The 14,437-nt window shown below is 37.5% G+C and overlaps 1 protein-coding gene across 9 annotated transcripts in view; it reads left to right on the plus strand.

Annotated features, from left to right (window-relative positions):
- The window catches only part of EVI5 (ecotropic viral integration site 5), a 105,851-nt gene that overhangs the window by 47,549 nt on the left and 43,865 nt on the right, over positions 1-14,437 (plus strand). For 8 of the 9 annotated variants that reach the window (XR_010474097.1, XM_065071130.1, XM_005498734.4 and 5 more), the window contains 8 exons: positions 234-359; positions 1,263-1,406; positions 2,960-3,049; positions 3,166-3,263; positions 4,652-4,712; positions 6,122-6,175; positions 8,559-8,591; positions 9,149-9,295. Coding sequence is in view for 8 of the 9 variants with exons in the window: in XM_065071130.1 (XP_064927202.1) it covers positions 234-359; positions 1,263-1,406; positions 2,960-3,049; positions 3,166-3,263; positions 4,652-4,712; positions 6,122-6,175; positions 8,559-8,591; positions 9,149-9,295 (753 nt within the window). In the remaining variant the exon portion in view is untranslated. The remainder of the gene's footprint in view (positions 1-233; positions 360-1,262; positions 1,407-2,959; positions 3,050-3,165; positions 3,264-4,651; positions 4,713-6,121; positions 6,176-8,558; positions 8,592-9,148; positions 9,296-14,437) is intronic. The other variant, XM_065071132.1, reaches the window with a different exon arrangement.

Genomic DNA, 14,437 nt, shown 5'->3' on the forward strand with positions numbered 1-14,437 from the left:
CTTGATAGAATTTGATATATACAAAAGTTCATTACAGTAATTGGTTATAAATCCCTAAACAAACAAACCAACAACCAAAGATGACCGCCCCCCCCCCCCCCCAAAATCCCACTGCGCGCACACACACACACACACACACACACACACACACCCTAAACCTTTTCCGGCATTTACTCTGGTATATCCTTACATTTGTCCAGAGTTTTTATTGTGCTTTTTTATTTTTAATAAAGATGCCAGAAGAAGAGGCATTCTGTGTGTTTGTTAAATTAATGCAAGATTACAGACTACGAGAACTCTTTAAACCAAGTATGGCTGAACTGGGCCTTTGTATGTACCAGTTTGAATGCATGATACAGGTATGTACAAAATCTATTGAACTTTCTGTTCATTAAGCATTAATAAGGAAGCTGGGAATGACAGTTCAAGAGCAGGCACATCTGTGGGCTAACAGGCTGTTCTGTTGACAGTAGCTGGCTTCAGAACTTCAGAAATAAATGCTTGTGGCTATGTTTAAACTGATACAGTTTAAACGTATGAATGTCTAGTTCCATTTGGATTGAAGATTCTGAAAGTCGATGTATTAGTGGTCAATTTGTAGCTATTTTAAAAGATAGAAATGGGGAATACCCTCATACGTAGAATTAAAATTGTGTCCAGATTTGGGACATGGAACACTTTCTTCTTGGTCAGGCTGACAGAGACAAATAGGTTTGCGTTTTGTGATCCAGTTCCTAACATGATGATCAGGGGTGGGATGTTACATAGCAAATAAAATGTAGGTCTCTGGCCATACCCTAGGTCAGGGGTGTCAAACACTTATAAACTTATAAATATTTATAAATGTAACTCCTCCTACATTTATACAGTCCTAAAATGACCTTCGGCCCTTTGAAAGCAACTGCAAGGCTGATGTGGCCGCCGGTGAAAATGAGTCTGACACCCCTGCCCTAGATCTCTCCAGCTCTTTTGTAGCCCACTCTAGAAGTGACCTGGGAATTTACAAGCTTGTGACTTCCTACTAGGATCAGGCAGTTTCTGTAATCTGTGCTTTGCAGGGTGGAAGTGCTGTAGGGCATTTGATACTGGGACTTGTGTTTCACGGTTCTTGATAGTACTTTCCCAGTCCTGTGTTACGAAGTTGCTGTCTGTACTAAATATAAATTATTTTCTTCTTTTATTCAAAATTAGTCCAAAACATGGACACAGTGCAACTACCAGCAGAAGCTTAATGTATTTTTTTTCTTCCTTTTCTTTTCCAGGAGCATCTTCCAGAGCTTTACGTGCACTTTCAGTCTCAAAGTTTCCACACTTCTATGTATGCGTCGTCGTGGTTTTTAACTATATTCCTTACAACTTTTCCACTACCAGTTGCAACAAGAGTATTTGATATCTTTATGTCTGAGGTAACTACTCAATACTCATATGTTCTATGGAGAGTAGCTGTTGTGGTTTAACCTGGCAGGCGGCTAAACACAACACAGCTGCTTGTTCACTCCCTGCTGCAGTGGGGTGGAGGAGAGAATCAGAGAAAAAAAGGTAAACCTCATGGGTTAACATAAAGACAGTTTAACAGGGCAGAAAAGGAAAATAATAATAGCAACAATGGTAATAATAAAATAACATGTGAAACAAGTGTTGTACAATGCAACTGCACACCACCTGTCAAACAATACCCAGCCGGTTCCCAAGCAGTGGCCCCTAGCGAAATTTTCCCTAGTTAATATACTGAGCATGACATCATATGGTGTGGGATATCCCTTTGGCCAGTCTGGGTCAGCTGTCTGGGCTGTACCCCCTCCCAGTTTATTGTGCACTCCCAGCCTCCTCCCTGAAGAGTCCTTGACTTGGTATAAATATTGCTTAGCAACAACCAAAACATCCCTATGTTATCAACGTTCTTCTGATACTAAATCCATAACACAGCACTATACCAGCTACCAGGAAGAAAATTAACTCTATTCCAGCCAAAACCAGGACACTGTTAAAAGCAGTTATCTAGGTAGCAGTATAAATCCCACCGTGATGGGCAAATCTCAAATAGTCTTGCTTCTTATTCCTTACACCTATCAGATGATTTTGTATGGGAAGATGTCTATGTACATGGTTTCTCAAGGAAGAGCAACTAAATCTTTGAATGTAGATGCTCTGTGTGACTTTGTACTCTAAGCCTATTGAAGAGTTACCAAACCTGTCAGTTCTGGCTGCAGTGCAGCAGCATTGCTACCCCAGGGACATCAGCTGCTCAGTATAGTAGTAAGTTTGGGGTGGAAAGTAATGGTGCTTTCAGGCCAAAATTACAGCTCCATGGGGATATGCAGGCCAAGAAGAGGAGGTGTTGGCATCTTTTATTGTCCAGATGATGAACAGTAGCCAAAGAAATGTATGGAATTACTCGGTGTCACTCACAGAGACACCTAAATGGTTTTTAGGATTAGAGCTTTGCGTGGTTGTAACTGGTAACAACCCAAAGCTTATGGTCCATTTATGTTCTTTCTCTGCAGTCATGTTTTAGAAAATAGTAAGTCAAAGGTGGATCCTTTCAGTTGACACTCAAGAATGTCCAAGATAGTGTATATGAGTGAGGCAGTCCCTTGCATCTGTTTAAATGGTTTAACCGCGTTGTACCATGGCTGAAATTAAAATGGCTTTTTTGAGAAGTACCTGGGGGGTTTTGTACTAGATACATTTAAAGTGTTTGATAAAGCCAATGTAGAGAATACCTGCCACTGCAGTTTTTACATCAGCACTAGGCTCTCTAAGGGAGCATCAGGACAAGTAGCTGGACTACCTGTCCTTGGGACCAAATAAGAAACCTAGAACCCTTTGTTAAGAGATTTTTTCAGTAGCCTTTTTGTTTGAGAAACTGGGTGAGATTTCCAGTATTTGTAAACAGTAGAATCATTCTGCGTTGTTGACAATTCCATGAATAATTGTTGGATGTTTCTTGTGTTTTCAGGGTTTAGAGATAGTATTTCGAGTAGGTGTAGCAGTGCTTCAGATGAACCAAGCAGAATTACTGCAACTTGACATGGAAGGAATGTTACAGGTAAATTAAGGTTATCTAATAATTGTAAGAGATGTCTGAAATGTGTAATATTGCATGTGTGTGTATTTTCTTGCAGCTATTAACTATATGTAATCTTGTGCTCTGATTGCTTTTAGCACTTTCAAAAGGTCATTCCACATCAGTTCGACAGTGGTCCAGACAAATTAATCCAGGCATCATACCAAGTCAAATACAATGCAAAAAAGATGAAAAAGTAGGTATAACATTTTGAGAAAATAGATTATATTATTGCTAAGAGTTACTGTTTGTTTATCTTTAAAACTAGTTATTCAGTATTTTATTTTGAATTTTCCATTTTTAATTTTTTTTGGTGTTTTATACTATAAACAGTTAAAACTGAAGTACTGTCTGCAAGAAAATTCTTCTAAAGCCTATTTGCTATTTTTCTTAAATGTAATAAAGCTATATCTCATTTGTAAGCATAGCCTAAAAAGCTTTTGAAGAAGGTGCAAGTTATGGGGAATTACAGTGCTTCTGTAAACAGGATCTGAATAGAAAAAGCAGAGAATGGCTTGGGGGGGGTGGGTTTGGTTTTTTTGAGGGTGAAGGAGGGAAAGGAGATTAAATTTTATGATCTGGCCTGAATTCTTAAGAGTTTAGTTCTCAAGAACTGGAAAAGTATTCGCAGTGCTACAGAGTGCATGTATGGTCCAGATTAGTGCTGTTTAAAAATGAAAGTTAAACCTTGTTGTACTATTGATAATTGTTACTTAACTTTGATTTGGGCTTTGAAATCCAGAGCATAATGACTTTTAAGGTTAGTGGCATGTATTCTCTTTTCTGCCTTTGGTAAACTGTTTTGATAAGCCAAGAAACATATTGTGCTTTTCCAGGGTTAAGTTTGGCAATTCTCCAGTTGGTTGTAATGGCTGGTACATTCACTGTTCTTGCACTGCAGATTGCGCGTTCAAGTTGAATTTGCCAGTCCTTCTGTCAGTGGCCTATCATCGGTGCTGTAGAGCGAGCAGTCTTCTCTAAAGCAGAAGCAGTAACAAAGCTTTCCAGACTTTTTCTCTGGGAGCCAGTATAAGTGTATGTAGTTTAAAGTCCTGCCATTCCGAGACTAGACTTCTGTGGTTGCCTTCTGCAGAGGCATTGTTTATCTCAGCTTGTTTTTTCTTGTTGCCGCCTTTTTCAATTGGGACCATTTTGTGGTTTGCTGGAGAGGGGCCAAAATAGTTTTGTAATTTTAAGATATTTGTCTCGAATCTTTTTGCATCTTTCTGTCTTTCAGGCTTTCCAAGCTCTGTTTTCTTTTGGCTGAATCTGTTCAATTGATTATTGTGTAACTACATTGAGTGGTTATTAAAAAATAGCTCCAAATCGTTGCCGCTGTAAATGGATACGAGCAAGCACCAGCGTGTCATAGGGCTGGTTCAGAGTCCGTTCATATCTGCAGAAGTCTTTGTGTTTAAATTTAATGTCCAGTCTAAATATTTACAGGAGTGCATTTCAAATGGCCACTTATACAGAGGAAATATCAATCTGTATCTCTGTTCTACTGTTCTTTGTTAGGTATTACACCAACAAGTAATTTATCTGCGGTTTTTCTAATAATAATTTACTACTTCTAATTTTTAGGTTAGAAAAGGAATACACTACAATAAAGACAAAAGAAATGGAAGAACAAGTTGAAATTAAAGTAAGAGAGCATCAACTAATTTATGGATCAGTTTAATTCCTAGATGTGGGGTTACACATTTGATCTGTATATGTAGCAGGACATGTAACTGAGGTCCCAAAGTTCTTTTCTTCCAGCATTTGTATTTGGGATGTCTGTTCATAAAGGACACTTATAGTTAAATTATTGAGACTTCTGCTGGACACCTAAAGAAAACTCTTTAATGGAGACCTGCTGTACTGGCTTTTCAGTATTTTCTGCTGTGTAAAGCCTGATAACAAATGGCCTCATCAGAGGTTCTGAATATGCGAGTTTAGATATAGGTGTAAGACAGATGTTAAGATAGAGCTTATCAGAATGCACTTGAGCAGTTTATCACTGATTTTGAGATCTTGACCCAAGATCAAGGGTCTTCTGCCTCCAGTCTCTTTTGGAGCTTCAGCAATTGATACATAATGTGAAAAACACCTTTCAGGTGCAGTTTACATTTCCCTTTTACTGACTGACCTACTTCTTCTGTATACTTAACCACTGCATCTTTTTAAATGCTTTTGTGACATAAATATACTTTTGCTATTTTTGGGGTTTTTTTTCCTTTTTCACATTTTTTTTCACAGTATGGTGTTTCATCTGGAAAAAAAAAACTGCAACAACAAAAACCCCAACCCAACCATCCCCAACAACCCAAAGCAGTCTGTTTCTAGATCCTACTTGGGGACCTTATATAAGCCATTTCTGACTTGCTGTCTTCTGCTAAGAAGTTCAGCTAGCTTAGGGAGATGCAAAACAAGCACACTGAGTTTTCCTCTCAGCGTGGCAGAATAAAGCATTACTGAACTGACACCCATGGCTCTGTTCTTAGGGATACAGATCTCTTCTATCTGAATGCTGACTGCTAAACTTTGCAGGAAATGCTCTGGTAAAATATGCTGTTCAGTATAATTCTTTCTCACTTCTGGCGGATCTGAGGTAAATAATTCTCAGTATAACCTTACAGATTAAGTAAATTTTAATGTATAATTTCACATGAATTATTGGGAGGAAAAAGAAGGAAACCTTGTAGCTACCTCAAGAGCCTGTGCTAGTGCAGGGGTGCACCTGTGTCCATGACCGTGCAGTCTGTGTCCGGCCCTGTTTCTGAAGAGGCTGTCGAGTCCCTGTGGTTCACCTGCACACTCGCTGCTTTCACCTAATGTCACACAGATGCTCTCGTACAACACAAGACTTCTCATCTGTGCTGCCTCAAACTGTTTAAACTCATCTTCTGAGTTAGTGACCTTTTTATCATCCTTTTGTATGCTGTACTATTTTTTCTATTTGTATTAATTTTCATAGATGTGATGAGATCGAAATGTTGTTAGTTGCTTGGCTTTTATTAGACTTCCAATTTATAACTTGAGAAGTACAATTCTGAACTGTTTACCTTCCAGAGGTTACGAACTGAAAACAGACTCCTCAAACAGCGCATTGAAACGTTAGAAAAAGTAAGTATGTTGGCAATTAAATTTAATCTGTGTTAATCTATACCTGAATTGATGGAAATGTTATTATATGAAGTGGGACTCTCATGATTATAGTTTACTGTTTTTTCTTCTAATCCATGATGTTTACTAACAGTGCTTAGCCAAATAGCATGGCAATAACAAAGCAGTTAGGGTCAGTGCTTGTAAATGTTGAAGGAGGTTATATTTGGCTCTTAGTGAATATGAAATCAAACATTTTGACATACCAAACCTTTGTACTGTTTTCTTTCTGAGCTAGAAGCATCTGTTCAAAATCCAGAAGACTACATGAAATAGTGGACTGCTTGGGTGGAAAAGAGGTTATTGTGAAAGAATCCTCAGTTTTGAAAATCTAAAGTTGCTGGGTGCTCTTACATAGGAGCAAAATGACAGACCTACCAATGGCCAAAGAGAAATGGACATAAAAGCAGGTTACTTCATTGCTGGCCGGTGCAGCAGGACAGAGGTGTTGCTGTAGCGTGCATATTCAGTCCAGGAAGTTGCTGCTGTTAATTTGTTTTACATAGCTTTCAGTTTTTGTAGCAATTTTGGGTACATCTGAGGGGAATATCTTTTAAGACTTATTTCTCACAGATTTAGTCTGGAATAGAGTTTTGTTAGGCTTCTTTGTAACTAGATATATCTTTAAAAGTATGCATGATAAGTATTGTCGATACACTGCTGAAATGCAGGCATTGTTCTCCCATGGCCTCTCCTATGTTCTGGTATGATACTTCCTGTGACAGATCCCATCGGAGCTCCTCTGCTCTGGAATGAGACTGCGTTTTGTCCATCTTAACCATGAATAGAAACTGTCTTTCAACAAATGGAACTGGATGCTCTTGCGAGTTGCAAACAGCTGTTTATGTTTCACAGGGAAGAAAATGGTAAAGGTTCAAGATAGAGTGACATAACTGAAAGATGTCACACTTCAGATGTTAAATCCGTTACAGTTTCTTGGAAAAAACAGTCAATCTGTGTCGAAGTCTAATGAATTGATTTCTGAAATCAGTTTGGAAAAATGCACATAATGAGGACGTATTGTGAAAGTTGTGACCAAAAGTACAATTTTATAAACATATTTGTTTCTAATATTGAAGAACTGATAAAATTAACTGAAAGCGCAGACTCTTTTAAGAAGTTGGAAGCTATAATGAATCACTTCAGTGCTCTTGGCGAATTTATAATAGTAAATATCGATATTTTATACTTCACTTGCAAAGTTTGAGTTCAGATTTATTTTTTTTTCATTAGGAAGTCCATGATGAACTGCCAGATGCTACTGAGTTTGCAAATGCTTTACTTAAACTTTCAGAGTATCTCATTCTGACTGCAATTAAAACATTTCCAAATGAGAAAGTATTATCTATTAATAAGAATTTCTGAATATTATTATCATCACAGGATCTGAAAAACAGATCATAAAGTGTGAACAAACACCTTCAGTTCTCCTATTGGAAACTTATTTTTATTTTAAAATATTTTTTCCTTATGATGATAAGGAAACCTAGATGATTTAGTTGTGATTTCCTTAATGACACAATCTTAACTTCTAAGTAATAGCTCTTATCAACTAGTTTGAACCTTGATTTTAATAGAAGTTCCAAGGACAAAGATGGTCTGTGAGAAGATATGTTCTCTGTTGTAGAATCTGCAAAAAGCGAGTGCTTTCAAGGGTGGTGGAGTAGAAGTTAATTAAATGTGCAACTGGTGGGGGGTGGCAGAAAGTAGTGCTTGTCAGTGTGCATAAATGAAATTTTCTTTCTTGCAAAACTTTGACAAGGAAAGAGAATCTATGAACTCACTGGAGTTACTGCAAGAGTTCAGTTAAGCAAAATATTAGCTGTCATAGCTGAAATTTTCTCCTTGTGTCTGTCAGTTTGCAGCATTTAACTTTCCCGCTTCATCTTTTTGGAAGCTTTAGTTCTGCATGAATACCTCAGTGCTTAGTAGAGTTTCCTTTGTGCTCAAATTATGCCTTCCTTTCATGTGGTGGATGGACCATAGGCCATGTCTTGCATCTATCTACTAGATCATATCTGATAACGTATCCGTAACTTTTGTTAATTAGGGAAGCAAGCCATTCCGATAAAAATACCCAGTCTCCTCTAGGTGGTTTTTAAGTGTCAGGGGAATCTGGCTTTCTGAGACCTCCTAGTATAAAGATGGGCTGCTTCCTGGGACTTTCAGGCTGAGTTGCCTTTATATGAAGAGTTGTTAATTTTGCAAAAGCAGTTTGTAGAGACAAATGGGTAGAATTTGGGCATTTTCTTTCTTTCAGCTCTTGGCCTTTTTGTCACTATTATCACTCCTTTGTTTTTTGGTTTTTCTTTTCCTTATTCCTATCTGAATTTTTCCTTTGTAGGAAAGTGCTTCCTTGGCAGATAGATTGATACAGGTATAGTCTTTTAGTCTTTTACTGTATGACTTTCTTCGTCCTGTCAAAAATACCCCGACTGCTTTAATGCATGCATATTTGCATGCTGTACTCTATCCCTGCTTTGCTGATTTGGAATAAATATAGAGCTAATCTCTTGCTAGAAACTTGTTTAATTTTGTTTACTAAAAATATATAAGCCAAATCCTTGCACGTTACATTTTTCCTAACCTAATGTAATTTTTGGTACAAATTCCTATGACAAATGGATTCTATGACAATGTATTAACACTAAAATTGAATATTGCAAACTTAAATCTGTGCATGTACAACCGAGTAATATTGCATGAAAGGAATTTTATTCAATGCAAGTACGCAATTGTGCTTGCTAAATGGATGCTGAACTTCGTAATAAAAGTACTAAACCAGCTGTTTAGTACTACCTTGTCCTAAAATTTCTACCACTTGTAGTCTTTGCTGCTTGCAAAACCAATCTGATGAAATAAGCGGCTAAGCATCACAAAGGCAGTCTGTCTTGGAGTTGTCCTCAATTGCTTAAAAAAAAATTATGTCCAAAGGGACAAGTGACAAGGGCCCAGGAGGCTGAGGAAAACTACCTCATAAAACGGGAGCTGGCCACCATCAAACAGCAGAGTGATGAGGCCAATACTAAACTGGAGCAAGCTGAGAATACCATCAGGGAGCTCCAACAGCAGCAGCAATGGGTAAGGAGCCTGGCAGCACATCATCTCATCTTTTTCACTCACCTGTGTTTATTTTTCCTCATCATGACATGGTCTCTGTGCTGTCCTTGTAAATGTTCATTGTGATTTGCATTTTTAAAATTACACAAATTAGACTGATATTTTGATCTGTTTTTACTGATAGATAACTCTGGATAGACGTAAGTTATTTGTTTTAAAAAAGAAATGTGACAAAACACAGCAAGTCAAACCCAACAACAACAACAACAAGTCCAACCCCAAACCCCACCACTACTGAAGAAATACTAACAAAAAAACACAAAACCTTTTGGTAGCTCCTAATGCTAAGAATCTAGCCATTGCAAATTGTGTCAGTCTGAATACTCGGATTTGAGAACTGATTTGTAATACCTTTACCTAGCTTCTCATTTAAGTCAGTCTCTTCCATGTTAACGTTTCTTCTGTGTACCTATATTTTTTTCCTATCATGCTTAAATTTGCTGCTTGCAAAAACACAAGGGTATTTTCCTAGAGTTTGGAACTACAGGACTTTATTAAAAGATGTGGGTTTATGTACAGAGAGAGCAGGGAAATAACTTTTAGGAGCTGTTTGCAGTACTGTGTTTGTGTGTACTTTGTTTTAGGTCATATAATGTCCAATACCTCAGACTGTTACTGTGAGGCTGAAGTTACTTTCTCTAAGCAACTTGTGAAGTGCTCAGTATGTTCTGTTGGGAGAGGGAGGGACGCAGTTCCAGCAGTCTTCACTTGCTGAGCAAGCTATGCGCCAGCAGTGTTGATGTGAATATGCTCGTGTTGTTTTAAGTAAGTGGTGTGCAAGTACTTGACTGAAGCCCTCGGCGCTTCAGGTGTATGAAATACAACTTTCTAGAACTACAGCACACTGGAGCTGCTTACCAGATCTCTTACAGGCAATATAGCAGTTTGTTTTACACATCTTCCACCAAAGCTCTGGAAATACTTTTATCTCATCTTGGAAGGTGGAGATGAGATTTACTGTTAGACTGAAAACAAATAATAACTTAACAAACTATTTCTATGATGTTGCATTTATGTCTGTGTAAAGCATTTCAGTGTAAAAAAGGTACATCTCTTAGAGTAGTTGCAAGGAGTTACTAAAGAACTGTTACTCTGTAATGTGTAATGCTGCTTTTATGTAACTTGAGCGATTTCTTTAGGGGAAAAGAATGAAGAAATTATGATTAGGAAGATGGGGATATTCTAGCAATGCTTTCCAAAATTTTAGGTATGTTGTAATCTTTCAAGTGAAATAAAATAAGAAATGTTTATAGACTTGAGTAGCCAGCTGTTTACTGTCAGATTACAATAGTACACATGCTTTTGGAATGTGTTTATGGAGGCGTCCATGTTACTTACCTGCACTCGGTTGGAAGTTATTAAAAGGGACTCAAATGCTATATTTATGTTTTAGATAATTGATGGGTAAAACAACTTCTAAAGCTAATGCTTTTAATTATGAGGAGGACCTTATTAAATAGCAATGATGGGGAAGCCTGACGGCTTGGCTAGGCATGGAAACTGGTCCTGAGCAAAACTATGGGTAACTGTGGATTGCAAAATTGGCTGGATTGGAGCTGTGAGGGCTGAAGATTGGACAGGTACTGCAGGAGTGGAGAGTAAGTAAAATGGGGGAATGGGCAGTTAATTTAAGAGCCACCCTTCCTACCCTGCATGCTTGCAGCCTTGTTTTCCTCCATTTAAATGTGAACGTGAGCACAGGAAATAGTCTGACTATGCGTGGAACTGAGTCTGTAAATCCATGTGGTTGTAGAGGGATTTGTGCCCAGTAGCTGACTGATTTTTGAAGTGTAAAGACTAGTGCTGTGCTTTTGAGGACCATCTGAATTAATTTAGACAACGTGGTGAAAGTGTTAAGATGGTTTCAATTAGTAGTTCCCTATGTTCTGCTGCATTGGTAGGGTTTGCAACTGAACGGGGTTTTGTTTCAGGCATGGAAATAGAAGCAACAAATGTCAACAGCCGCGTGCGCTTAGGGCCCCACCTGGTGGAGATCCATCCATTTCTTTTGAATTTAGGCATTTCACTTTAGAGTAGACTGATCAATCCTTTTGCCACTCCTAGTGCCAGTGGCTTTGATCTTGGCAATACTACTCTTCAGTATTGTCTTACAAATATTTGCTTTAAGGGGGAGTGTGTGTCCAGTTATTTCAGTTTTGTTTATGATTAGCAAAAGTGATCTCACAGTGAACTTAAAAGTGGCTGCATAGTTTATCTGTGTTTTTTTAAAAGTACAGCATCTGTCCTACATATTTTATAGTCTACATACTTTCCAGTCTTGTTGTCTGTTTCAGCTTATAGAAACTGTAAAGGTCAGGTATGAATTTCTGAATAGGAAAGTAAGAAAAGAACCGCCTAAGGATACTTGTGACTGCCTGTTCTGAACAACACTGTGGGATTTTAAAAAGCAAATAAACAAAAAACCACCACCAAAAACCACAACCAACTTTTACTTGTAAAACATGAGGCAGGAGAATTAAGAGTAGGGGATTTTGTTTTGTTGGTAGAAAAAACATAATCTAAACCATCATATTTCTAAGAAGGCTACCAAATCCTTTGCAAAAGGTTATGCATTTGTATCTAAATATTATATTTGTATCTAAATATTATCGAGGGTTTATCCTATCTGTTCCATGAGATTTGATCGCACAGGTGGATGGCTTAAAGGTAAGTGTTCCAAGTGCTTACAGAATGTGTGTGTGCCTGAAGAAATTCTCTGTTGCAGCACTTTGCACGGCTGAATACAGAGATGGATAGAGAAGTATTCTTTTGACTGAAGTCCAACACCAGAAGCCAAAATTACATGCAACTTCAATTTTTCCTGTGCTGAATTATCTTTAGGGAGGTTTTAGTTTAACCAGAATGACTTTATTACAAAGTGTTGAATCTGCTTAAGAGAGGTTCTTCTTACCAGTGTTTCTTAGTCAATGGAAGGCTAAGTTCTGCTATAGTGCTTCTCCCAGAAGACCTGAAAGTAGTACTAATGATCATATAATAAATCACATATTAAGTGTCATCAAATGTATTCTACATATTTTGGAGTAATTTAGGGTCATTTGGATGAGAAAAAGGAAGAGAAAAAGAGTAAGGTTTGAGATGGAGACCGCACTTAATTTTACTTTGGAGGTGAACTTTTACATCTTAGTAGAGAGCAACTCTGTCAGTGTAAGCTTTTTAAAAACAGTGTACAACCTGTACAATTTTTAATATTGATAACTGGGAAAAATAATTGTGAAGCTAATAGTATTCAAAGCTACCCGAACTTTTCTCTGAATGGTTTTGCAGAGCATGGTACTACTCTGTCTCTGGCCTGTCTAAGCTTTAAATATAGAAACCTACCAAAGGCTTCTAGATGTGGTGGGTAACCAAGGATTAAGAGGAAGGTGTTTCCTTCCTCATACTGCTAGTAAATCAAGAACTGCAGAGAGGAAGTTGTGCCTGACTTCAGCAGAATACAGAATGTTTTATTCTGTGGCATGCTCAGAGCAATGGCATTTGAGGAGTTAGGGATGAGAGTAATCAGCCTGTTCTAACCTACTCCTGATAATTATGTGCTGAAGGTATTTTCTCTGTTCTTTTTCTCCTATTGTTTCTAAATGAAAAAAGTAGCTTCTGCTGGATGTATAAAAATGAATAACCATTTCTGTAGTTAAATATACCTCCAGAACAGAAATCTCAGTATTTCCCAAGGGTACTCTCATTTTCAATGATTACCCTGTTCATCAGTCTGAATGCTTAAAAATTGAATCTGAGAAATGAGAGGCGGTTCAAGTTAAAATTGCTTCACATCTTATTTTTAAGAAGGCTGTTCAAGTACATTATGTGAAGACAGAATGTTAATTGATTAAACAATAAGGTGGAAGCATATGTATTTTGCAAGGTAATTTATAGCCATGTATTTGGTTATTGTTACAGCAACTCCATAACGCATCTTTTATTTTCAGGACCTCATGCTGAATGATAAGAGCATAATAATTGATATAGGGAATATCTGCTTGTGAGTGCAACTTTGTGGAATACTTCACTTTATTTTACAATATACTTTCTTTAATATTATGTTCTGGTTTGCAACCGAAGAGCAGAAAATAAAAATACTGTCTTCAGTAAAGTATTACAGTTAGTGCTTAAATGTGTAAACAAAGTTAGCTGGGCAGCTGCTGGACAATCTGGTAGTTGCCCTTTGGTATAGAGTACTGGAAAAGCATTCTGTAATTATGTGTAATAATCTGTCATCAGCCAAAATTATGTTAGGAATGGTTGTATCAGTCTCTGAGATTTTACTCTTTCTGAGATTTTAATAAAAGTTGGGGGAAATAAATCAGTTGTGTGAAGCCCAGCAAGGACTTGTTTCTTTCAGAGGTATATGGCTGTAGAACTACATTCTTTGTTGTGGTTTATGTTACAAACATCTTTTTAACACAGCCAAGAAAAACAGTGTTACTGTGGTTAAAATGTTTAGCTGGTGCCTGGAAATCCAGATTCACCTTGTAGTTTCTGTGACAAATTCTAGGGCTTAAGGCAAATGTATAAAAGCAGTTTTACTGCTAAAGAAGTCAGTCTTAAAGTAGTTTTCAAACATTGTTTTGACTATAAGCTTGTGTTACCTTTAAGGAGCACAAATCACAACTTTGAACTTGTGAAAATTGTTTTCTAAATCTGTTTCGGTCTTTGCTGTATTTCTTTCTAGTCCATCAAGACCTGATTTAAAGTGTGCTATGGATAAATAGATAAGTACTCCCAACATAACATAATCCTTAGGCAGGCAAAATCTAAAGACAGATTCAAAAAAGGCATGACTTGTGCCTGAAACTGGATAAGTAACTTTTCTAGTCTTCATGACTTACTATTTGATAAATACTTGTTAGATTTTTGTAGTCCAAAACTATTTAGAGTACACTTACATATTGTTGTAAAATCAGGATGTGTTTAGCTCCTCAAATCATCTGTTTTCTCTCAATTTCCTGGAAAGTATAAGAAGACTTCTTACCTGAGGAGAGCACACTGTGTTCATTCTTGTTCCACAGGTATCATTAGCAGAATCTGGAACAAGAAAAATAGAGTCCATTTGAGGTGCTGTGTGTATCATGTGATGAACTTGTACAA

Source organism: Columba livia, chromosome 8, assembly GCF_036013475.1.
Source record: "Columba livia isolate bColLiv1 breed racing homer chromosome 8, bColLiv1.pat.W.v2, whole genome shotgun sequence".
NCBI lineage: Eukaryota > Metazoa > Chordata > Aves > Columbiformes > Columbidae > Columba > Columba livia.